At 37.1% G+C, this 12,027-nt stretch overlaps 1 protein-coding gene across 1 annotated transcript in view; it reads right to left on the reverse strand.

The window, feature by feature from the left end:
• Nucleotides 1-230: 230 nt before the first annotated feature.
• The window catches only part of NC2beta (negative cofactor 2beta), a 42,523-nt gene continuing 30,726 nt past the window's right edge, over nt 231-12,027 (reverse strand). Inside the window, exon 4 of the mRNA XM_071695475.1 lies at nt 231-7,049. Coding sequence (XP_071551576.1) covers nt 6,927-7,049 — 123 coding nt within the window. The 3' untranslated portion in view covers nt 231-6,926. The remainder of the gene's footprint in view (nt 7,050-12,027) is intronic.

The raw sequence follows: 12,027 nt of genomic DNA on the forward strand, positions 1-12,027 counted from the left end.
AAACCTAGTTAACCGTAGACATCAATGGTCAGTGTGTGTGTGTGCTGATTTAAAATGTCATATCACTGTATGGCACTGTAGAGTAAATATTGCTAAGTCAATATATGAAACAGTGCAGAAAATAAAAAAAAATGTTCATTTTAACCATGACATACTGTTTTGGTAACTGAAACAGTACTAATCTTATTACATGCAAATTTCTCCCACAGTGGATGTAATTAATACAAGTATGATTCTATCTTTTTATTTTCTGTAAAAATAGTAATCCACTGGTAGTGATTAACATGTCACAATATCTGATACAAATAGGAAATAGCTCACACAAAACACAATATCTTAGTGCACTGTTGTCCTCATGAGATTTAATGGCTTTAGTGAAACTGAGGCACACCTGAATGACAGTATATCAAGGTATTCAGTCTTCATCTCAATTAATGTTATGAACATCAAAGCCAGACTTTACTAACACTGGAATCAGATATGATAGTATTCTGAATTTTCTAAACTTGTTCAAGGCTTTTTGAATGTTAAGATATTACCTGTTACAGTATTCTCTTGTTCAGAGTTGCATATACAGCACAGTCATCATTTAAGCTGGTGCACAAAACATATGGTTCTTCATTCCTTAAAAAATAAAGGAAAATAATCCTTTGGCAATCCCTTTAACTTGCACTAATGAATATACATCATGTTATCATAATAAGAAATCATCATCAATACCTGTTGATATATGTTTCACACCTGAATTTTTTTTTTTACTTTATATGACCCTTGTTATATTTTACCATGATAGGATTACATTCAGTGACATGCAGCATGAAAAAAATTTCACTTGATCATTATCAGAAATCTTCTTAAATACATGTTATCGTTTTAACAATAAAAAATGCAAAATGGTATCTAACAATCTGTAACACTACATATATCCATCTGATTATACTGACACATTACAATAATACCTTATACATTTTAACAACAGTATTCCACTTGGTCATACTGACAATACTTTTATCAATACTGTGATTTGTGTATCAACAGTGTGGTATATCACAACCCTTTAAAACTTCGTCACTATCTTAAAAGTTCTTTATATCACCATACTGCCTAGAAATTTTACCCTCATTAGAAAACTGCAACATTCAGGCTGAATGATGCATGCAATTGTTTCAATCATTACGAACACCACAGGAAAAAATATCATGAACATATTTTGACAACAATTTAACAGACAGAACTAAACAAAGCATGCCTAGTCAAGGCACAAGAGAATTCCTACCCTACACATTGCCCGTAATCTTGACTGCTACCCAGTGTGAGGAACAAGGACTACTAAAAACATTGTAATAAAGTAGTATCCCATTTCTTTCCTCTCCATACTAAACAACCATTCCTTATACATGTTCCATGTAACACAAGCAAGATAGAAGCCAAACAGACAATAGCTCAAGCTATTGCTGCAAAGAAAAACCCACAAGAGCATGTTATTATTAAACAAGTGATCATTGCCTTTCAAAAGAGATATAATATTCATGAATTGTACTACAACAGTGACTTTGGAAGGATGCTCCTGGGAGTACACAAGAGCATGTAATAAAATACAAATTTATCTAATTCTATAAATATGAGGACAACGTAATTTTCTGAGTTGGAGGCCACATTCTGACAAGAATAAATGGCATGGGAACTAGCTACCTTTCAGGCCAAGTAAATGAAAAAATCACGTCTCCAAGTTGAATTTACAACTCTTACAAAATACACAAGCTAGTGCCTTCTTATTTAAAGATACCAGAAAAATTAGACTTAATAAATATCTATGCTTCACAAAATTCCTCCATTTGGCCTTTACAAATATTTTCATAAATATAGTTGGGTGCATGCTGCTTGCTGTGAAGCCTCAATAACAAAAGAAAAATGAGAAAATCTCATGGAATGATTCCCATTCTTAGGCCTGTGCTCTTCAACAACAACAACCACAAGAGCTAAGTGATTGCCGAAATCAAATAAATTGCAAGGTTTGCCTGCATTATCTAAAGCCACAAGAAAATTTTATGCATATTGTATGTTTTTGCAGGAGTTTCACAAAAGAAACAAGATCAGTCGAAGGAACCTACTAAGATGAATTTTACTTTGCAGTTAGGATTGAAAGCCTGTCAGAAAAAAATTGAATCTAAAGATGACTGGTAAATGTGCTGAGAACATTTAATCTCTTGTTTGTTAGAACTTTCTAATAAAGAAAACAAAAAAGCAAATATTCTTCAGAAAGAATCTGGACACAACAAATTCCAAAACCGATGCTTTTGTTAATATGGAATCTGTATTCAACAAAATATGAACACGTATTAGAAAAACTTTTTTGTTTTTATGAAAGGCTTTACAAATAAAAACAGTTAACTCTTTGGCTGAAAAATTAATATCCTGCTGCATTCAGAAGGGAATGTGAATTTTTCTGTAAAATATAAAAATGCCTTTTCATCAAGGCAAAGCTATAAAGTTTCCATATCTTTTATTAATATTTTTCAAAACCAGTATCTGATTGGAGGGAACAGATTTCTTGCTCCTTTCACCCATAAGGATGAATGAATTGTAAAATATGTGGAAAAATTAAAGGGCCAAATTGGAAGGACTGCTATGCAGTCCTGTCTTACGAGCTCATGAACACTAATCAGAAACCTCATATATTATCATTATACGTCATTATTCAAGCATCATAATACAATAACACAGACTCATAACAAAAAACAAACTGTAAATGTACAAAAAATTCAAGTGTCATTTCTTTTAGAGATGCTGAACAATCCCATCTTGCAAGCTCATGAGCACCCTTCAAAATCATTATGTATTATCATTATGTTTCTTTGTTTTTGCATTAGAATACGCTATTCTTGCACAGCATATCTTGACATTATAATGTCCCTAAGTTGCCTAAATAATGGTGAAAAGAAAAGAAAAGCAGGAAAGAGAGCGAAATGAATTATGATGTGGGTGTAGGCAGTCAGCTGAGGTTTAAATCAGCCAGTGTGTAAGGGCAGCACTTTATGTGGACCCTGGTACAATTTCCAGGTTAGGGGAGGGTCAACAAACCAACTGGAATGTATGACTATATATTTGAAAACTTTGAATTCTGTCATGTGTTGCAATGAGAAGGAATATTGCGTATTTTAATTTTTTATGTAATTCATGGCCAGTGTTAAATAACAGATATTAGAAAAGCCTTCTCTTGCTAGAGACTTCAGTAAGACTAATAAGCTACAAGAAACTAAAGAAAAAATAAAAATCTTGATGATGAACAGAATCTGTAAGTGTAATAAGAAGCCTTGGAAATATCAAGAGATTAAGTAAATTAATTTCTTCTTGTCACTCTGAAATACATTATTCTCCTTGCTGTCGTAAGATGCAGGATTACATGACCTATTCAAATGCTCCCAAAAATGAGATGAGTTCTCATATAAATAGTCACAACAAAAAGATGTAGGATGATTATTTTATCAAACTCTATTTTTGAGATACCCTAGAAAGTCTCCTTTGAGCAGCAATAAACATGGCAAACAATCTTGGCAGTGACACAAAACATTCTCAACACTAAAAGGGCATCATTTTCAGCCTCATTGGCATCTTCTTGATATTTACTGAGAATCATAGTTTTGATGTGATGCCTAAAGCCAAAAACTATACAAGCAGTGTACATGTATTTAGCAGCCTCTGCAGTACTACAGCATTACTGTATGAGTAAACCTACTTATCAGCAGTAGATGTGACAGGTTAACAGCTACATCCCTTAGAAAATTTGAGAATCCTCTTTGATATAGATAATTCCTTTATCAGTGTCACAAAAAGCCCAAACAGCTCCCACTTTTAGTTAAAAGGAAAATGAACATCAACTCTTGAAAATATCAAACTTTAAATCCCAGGTGTACTCTAGAAACTTACTCATAACTTTAGTCATGGTAGTTAACCAATCCACCAATGTCAGATGGACAATATGCACAGGAAATAAAATGCTGTGGTGAGGAAGAACCATTAGCTGATTAAGTGCCACCTAATGGTAGTTGTATCACTAAAGAAAAAAGAAAAAAATTATTGGTAGTTTTCTGTGATGAATACATTAGTTACTCATGAAATGGTTTATCCACAAACCCATCCTCAACATCCAAGTCATCATCAGCAGTCAGGAGTATCGTGATCAACAACTTTAGAAACGTGAAACTACAACTAATTCTTCCAATGTCCCTTAAGGTTATGAAAAAAAATTTGTAAAATAACAAATTAAAGGATATGAAGAATACCATGAAAGTAAGGCTAACAAAAGAATAATAAAGTTGGTTGATTAGTAAAATTGCCACAGGACACTATGAATGTAACAAAGTGACAAGGATGTCTTGTTGAAGAAAAAAAGGTAAACTCCTGTTAAAACAAGCTGTCAGAATGAACATGCACATATTTCTTGGGATTCAGTGTTTCAGTAATTTGGTATCTATTAATTTACACTATGCTAAAACAAGAGTTTTACATACCAAGGAGTGCTCTAAGGGCAACACAGAAATGAAGATGCAAGTTCCACAAAAGTTATGAATCTGCATTCCATGGGACAAAAACTACACCCAAGGCTGTAGAACAATGATACATTTTAGAAAACATTCCGTATGGAATATGTGGGATGAATATTCCCAAAATCCTATTCTCACATAAAGGATGCTAAATCCGTATGGAATAGGTAGATTCCAGCTGACAACCTACTCCACAAGATACCTCATAGTCACCATAACCAATGATATGGCTTGAGATTCTAGAATCCAACTTTATTTACAACTCATCTGAAAAAGTCGCTTCCATTAAATATTTGCTGTGACAGCTGCGACTGAACTGCTAGCCAAATGAATTTACCATCAACCATCTACACTACAAAGTCAGGACAAAGACCCTTATGAAAATTTACAGACTTAACAATAATGATACTGTAAAGGAATCTTGGTGCATACAAATATCAAAAAAATATTAATGAAAGAACGTTTGTCTGACTTAAGCTACAGATGACCACAAGCAAATTATTTTTCACCACACTACTGGAACTTTGTCAGGCAATCATCAATACAATGTATAAAGTTTTGGATGTCATAGCACTCACATGAGCAAGCTACACCAGAAACAGAGTGAATACTCATCACATGGGCTAACTACAAAGACATGCATCACAACTTGCCTTGCTTGTTTTGGTATGGCATTTGAGCTAGGTATGGTAGTTTTTCAAATGGACAGGATGGAACTGCTTACTCATAAGTTGAATGTCTAATCTTTCAGGATATTTTCCATTCCCGAAGTTTGCATTACATCAAGGTGGCCATATGTTAAAGCATAACATAACAAAAGTAGAGAAAACAAGAGGCCAACTTCTTGTTCATTCTTAAACCAAAATCAGAATGATCAATGAAGTATATGGTTTATGTGTCTCTTGCTTATAGATGCTACCAATCACTGCATTTCCTTTTCAAAAAGTCTTGAACAACCATATTTCATGAAAATACAGTCAATAGAATTAATATTAATTTCACAGCTAATATCTGTGAAGTAAGAGAATGCAACTAGTAAGTTCCAGAATTATAAAGATTTATGAATGTGCTCTAGGCTAAATTCTGTGTTGCACAAACAATACTAATTAGCTGACTACCATAAATCTAAATTTACAGTTAGGCAAATTCTAAACACATTAGACCTTTAATGAAAATACAAGCTCATTAGGGTATTGCATTTGTCTTCTCTTGTAATATTGCCTTCACATGAACTAAATAGCTTACACTCTTATTTTAAAAATTTGGAATTCAGTATCAAAGAAAAGAAGAATGGTGCCTGTGCCCCCTAAAAAAATACAATTCACATTAATGAATCAGTTACATCTACAGTACCATGAGACTACTTTTTACTATATCTTATTTGCTCTCTTTGTATACATAATGGTATCAACTGCTATTCCATGAGCTTCAAACTTTTACTGACAATACTTGATTATCATCAAAAGTATTCCCACAATGACTTCTCAGAAATAATGCTACAGATGATAGAGATTAACTCTGGGTGCCGACTACCACAGTGACTGCTTCTATTCCTGGGAATAGTCCTCATATTAATTTGCCTAAGTGACTGCATTTTTACACAGTTTTTTTTTTCTAAATTGACTCGAGCTCTTGAAGACAGATACATAGCAAATGTTACAGCATTCAAGCTGTCATCTATATTAAGAAATCTGTTTAAAGAACTTTTTACTTAAGACAAACACATTACACCAAATATTCTGCATTTAAACCATGGCTTTACACAAAGTATCAGCAGATATTCTGGTCATTGTACACCACCATACATTACATCTTTAAAGAGAGTCAATAGGAACGTGAAAATTGTTTATGCTGCTTTTATGTGAAACCATCTCTCTTTGCTGTCACAGTAAGAATAAAATTTCTCAAATGAGGAAAATGAGGATTCTTCAAATGGAGAATAAAGATAAAACAATAAATGAGGGATAGAAATAAAGAGTACAGAGGGTTGGGGAGCACAATAAGAAATGATGCCAATAATTGTACACAGACTTTCAAGAAACATGTTTCAACAAAATATCTGTAATTAAATTACGGTTCAGCAAGGATGCTGTTCAAATGGTTACTTAAACAAAGGATGGGTATTGTAAAAAGCGTATTTGTTTTGATCATCCTGTGCATACTTAAAAGTGTGTTTATACAGGTAACATGGGCCAACTTATAACCTAGAAAAATTTAATATGCTCTTTGATGAATGAAAAAAAATAATGAAATACATCACTGCATATGATAAACTTCATTTGCATATTGCTGCTTGTGTAACTAGTTTCACAAAAATTGTATCTTGTAAAACTCAAAACAGACCATTGGGAATACTTCTGGTTGTGAGGTGGGTGAAGAATTTTAGGAGTAGTCCTCATCATCATCGATGGTCTGTTGCTCTTGCTGCTGCTGTTGTGCTGCTGCTGCTTGGGCCTGTAATATCTGCCATTCCTGTTGGTCCACTAACATTTGTTCTTGACGAGCCTAAAAACAAATAACCCACAGGCTTTAGAAAGATATAACCATAGCAATGATTTTATATGCCTACTTAAAGAATTTCTCCTCACAATCAATATTAGTGTTGGTGCACATAAAAGCAAAACTGATGTCAACACAGAAAGCATCCAATTAACCATTCCTCATAGACTCACAACACATGAACTCCCTGAGCGTAAATTCATAAAATATACTCAACTTTCATTCTATCCAAACTTACTAAGGCTTTCCCCACCTAGTATTCCTCCCTATCCATTCCATAACATGGAGTAGTCCCTCTTGTAATACCCATCAAGTGGTGCTAATCACTATGGCCCTCCTAACTCTCTCCGACCATCACTCAGACCTCGCCCAACAGTTTAGGAAGATGCTATTGCTATCAGAAAACCCTTATTCTTCCATTGCAGTTCAGCATCAAAATTGCATTGAGCCCATATGGGCTTGTATAGATTTCTTCAAGAAAAACCCATTGTGAACATCATGAAGCACCACTGGACTGCTACCTCATGCCACTAGTGTTTGTGTAAGGGTTATCTGATTAATCCCCTTCTTACCTTGTTACAGTCCTGCTACTGTTTCTTTGAGTGATTTCTGTGTATATCATTATTCTATTAGGAGAGAAAGAATACTACCCTCACATCTGCTGGATGTCGTAGAAGGCAACCAAAAGGTGTGGGAGCAACTGGCTGGGAACCCTCCTTTTCTTGAATTTCAATTTCTAAAAGAGGGAGAAGAAGAAAGAGCCAAGAGAGGAGTGCTATGAGGAGGTTCAAGCTAGGGTTTCTGAATGTGCATGGATATAAACAGGATGAGAAGAGGGCAAAAGTAAATATAGTAAACCTTTGCTATGTCAGAGAGTGTATTGTAAATAGCAGTAATTGGTTTATTGGATACCTAAAACCTGGTCAAACTTTCATCTGATATATAAGAACATCTCGGTGCATTACATACGACACCTAGAGACTGAGTGTGAATGAATGTGACCTTTGTTGTTTTTTCCTAGCACTACCTCACATGCACGTGGGGGAAGGGGGGTGCCATTTCATGTGTGGCGGGGTGGCGGCGGGAATGGATGAGGGCAGCATGTATGAATATGTATATGTGTATATATGTACATCTGTGTATGTATATGTGTGGGTGTTTATGTATATACATGTGTATGTGGGTGGGTTGGGCCATTCTTTCGTCTGTTTCCTTGCGCTACCTTGCTAACATGGGAAACAGCGACAATTATATATTTTTTTTTTTTTTTTTTTTTTTTTATATACTTTGTCGCTGTCTCCCGCGTTTGCGAGGTAGCGCAAGGAAACAGACGAAAGAAATGGCCCAACCCCCCCCCCATACACATGTACATACACACGTCCACACATGCAAATATACATACCTACACAGCTTTCCATGGTTTACCCCAGACGCTTCACATGCCTTGATTCACTCCACTGACAGCACGTCAACCCCTGTGTACCACATCGCTCCAATTCACTCTATTCCTTGCCCTCCTTTCACCCTCCTGCATGTTCAGGCCCCGATCACACAAAATCTTTTTCACTCCATCTTTCCACCTCCAATTTGGTCTCCCTCTTCTCCTCGTTCCCTCCACCTCCGACACATATATCCTCTTGGTCAATCTTTCCTCACTCATTCTCTCCATGTGCCCAAACCATTTCAAAACACCCTCTTCTGCTCTCTCAACCACGCTCTTTTTATTTCCACACATCTCTCTTACCCTTACGTTACTTACTCAATCAAACCACCTCACACCACACATTGTCCTCAAACATCTCATTTCCAGCACATCCATCCTCCTGCGCACAACTCTATCCATAGCCCACGCCTCGCAACCATACAACATTGTTGGAACCACTATTCCTTCAAACATACCCATTTTTGCTTTCCGAGATAATGTTCTCGACTTCCACACATTCTTCAAGGCTCCCAGAATTTTCGCCCCCTCCCCCACCCTATGATCCACTTCCGCTTCCATGGTTCCATCCGCTGACAGATCCACTCCCAGATATCTAAAACACTTCACTTCCTCCAGTTTTTCTCCATTCAAACTCACCTCCCAATTGAATTGACCCTCAACCCTACTGTACCTAATAACCTTGCTCTTATTCACATTTACTCTTAACTTTCTTCTTTCACACACTTTACCAAACTCAGTCACCAGCTTCTGCAGTTTCTCACATGAATCAGCCACCAGCGCTGTATCATCAGCGAACAACAACTGACTCACTTCCCAAGCTCTCTCATCCCCAACAGACTTCATACTTGCCCTTCATACTTGCCTCCTTTTCATAGCCAGAGGTTGAACCATTATGTGACATTCATTTTTTCATTTCATTTCAAGCTAGAAGTTTCAGTTTTCTAAATTGTTTCTTACATTTTCACATGTATATATATGTATGTATGTATATATATATCCCTGGGGATAGGGGAGAAAGAATACTTCCCACGTATTCCCTGCGTGTCGTAGAAGGCGACTAAAAGGGGAGGGAGCGGGTGGCTGGAAATCCTCCCCTCTCGTTTTTTTTTAATTTTCCAAAAGAAGGAACAGAGAAGGGGGCCAGGTGAGGATTTTCCCTCTAAGGCCCAGTCCTCTGTTCTTAACGCTACCTCGCAAATGCGGGAAATGGCGAATCGTATGAAAAAAAAAAATATATGTATGTGTGTGTGTGTGTGTATGTGTGCGTGTGTGTGTGTATGTGTGTGTATGTGTATATATATATGTATATTATCCCTGGGGATAGGGGTGAAAGAATACTTCCCACGCATTCCTCGCGTGTCGTAGAAAGCGACTAGAGGGGACGGGAGTGGGGGGCCAGAAATCCTCCCCTCCTTGTATGTTTTTTTTTCTTAACTTTCTAAAATGGGAAACAGAAGAAGGAGTCACGCGGGGAGTGCTCATCCTCCTCGAAGGCTCAGATTGGGGTGCCTAAATGTGTGTAGATGTAACCAAGATGTGAAAAAAGGAGAGATAGGTAGTATGTTTGAGGAAATATATATATATATATATATATATATATATATATATATATATATATATATATATATATATATATATATATATATATATTTCTTTTTTTGGAAAGAGGGGCAAGTATGAAGTCTGTTGGGGATGAGAGAGCTTGGGAAGTGAGTCAGTTGTTGTTCGCTGATGATACAGCGCTGGTGGCTGATTCATGTGAGAAACTGCAGAAGCTGGTGACTGAGTTTGGTAAAGTGTGTGAAAGAAGAAAGTTAAGAGTAAATGTGAATAAGAGCAAGGTTATTAGGTACAGTAGGGTTGAGGGTCAAGTCAATTGGGAGGTAAGTTTGAATGGAGAAAAACTGGAGGATGATACCATGGAAGCGGAAGTGGATCATAGGGAGGGGTAGGGGGCAAAAATCCTGGGAGCCTTGAAGAATGTGTGGAAGTCGAGAACATTATCTCGGAAAGCAAAAATGGGTATGTTTGAAGGAATAGTGGTTCCAACAATGTTGTATGGTTGCGAGGCGTGGGCTATGGATAGAGTTGTGCGCAGGAGGATGGATGTGCTGGAAATGAGATGTTTGAGGACAATGTGTGGTGTGAGGTGGTTTGATCGAGTGAGTAACGTAAGGGTAAGAGAGATGTGGGGAAATAAAAAGAGCGTGGTTGAGAGAGCAGAAGGTGTTTTGAAGTGGTTTGGTCACATGGAGAGAATGAGTGAGGAAAGATTGACCAAGAGGATATATGTGTTGGAGGTGGAGGGAACGAGGAGAAGAGGGAGACCAAATTGGAGGTGGAAAGATGGAGTGAAAAAGATTTTGTGTGATCGGGGCCTGAACATGCAGGAGGGTGAAAGGAGGGCAAGGAATAGAGTGAATTGGAGCGATGTGGTATACCGGGGTTGACGTGCTGTCAGTGGATTGAATCAAGGCATGTGAAGCGTCTGGGGTAAACCATGGAAAGCTGTGTAGGTATGTATATTTGCGTGTGTGGACGTATGTATATACATGTGTATGGGGGGGGGGCATTTCTTTCGTCTGTTTCCTTGCGCTACCTCGCAAACGCGGGAGACAGCAACAAAGTATAATAATAATAAAATAAAAAAAGATGTTCTGGAAGGAGGTAAATAAAGTGCATAAGACAAAAGAACAAATGGGAACATCAGTGAAGGGAGCAAATGGAGAGATAATAACAAGTAGTGGTGAAGTGGAAAGGAGATGGAGTGAGTATTTCGAAGGTTTGTTGGATGTGTTTGATGATAGAGTGGCAGATATAGGGTGTTTTGGTTGAGGTGGTGTGTGAAGTGAGAGGGTCAGGGAGAATGGTTTGGTAAACAGAGAAGAGGTAGTGAAAGCTTTACAGGAGATGAAAGCAGGCAAGGCAGCGGGTTTGGATGATATTGCAGCGGAATTTATTGAAAAAGGGGGTGACTGTGTTGTTGACTGGTTGGTAAGGATATTCATTGTATGTATGGTTCATGGTGAAGTGCCTGAGGATTGGTGGAATGCATGCATATAGCTATTGTACAAAGGCAAAGGGGATAAAGGTGAGTGTTCAAATTACAGAGGTATAAGTTTATTGAGTATTCCTGGGAAATTACATGGGAGGGTATTGTTTGAGATGGTAAAGGCATGTACAGAGAATCAGATTGGGGAAGAGCAGTGTGGTTTCAGAAGTGGTAGAGGATGTGTGGATCAGGTGTTTGCTTTGAAGAATGTATGTGAGAAATACTTAGAAAAACAAATTGATTTGTATGTACCATTTATGGATCTGGAGAAGGCATATGATAAAGTTGATAGAGATAATCTGTGGAAGGTATTAAGAGTATATGGTGTGGGAGGTAAGTTGCTAGGAGTGAAAAGTTTTTATCAAGGATGTAAAGCATGTGTATGACTCATGTAGTAATAGAGGAAAGTGATTGTTTCCCATTGAATGTTGGTTTGCTGCAGGGGTGAGTAATGTCTCCATGGTTGTTTAATTTGTTTATGGTTGGGG

This window comes from Panulirus ornatus, chromosome 4 (genome assembly GCF_036320965.1).
Source record: "Panulirus ornatus isolate Po-2019 chromosome 4, ASM3632096v1, whole genome shotgun sequence".
Classification (NCBI taxonomy): domain Eukaryota; kingdom Metazoa; phylum Arthropoda; class Malacostraca; order Decapoda; family Palinuridae; genus Panulirus; species Panulirus ornatus.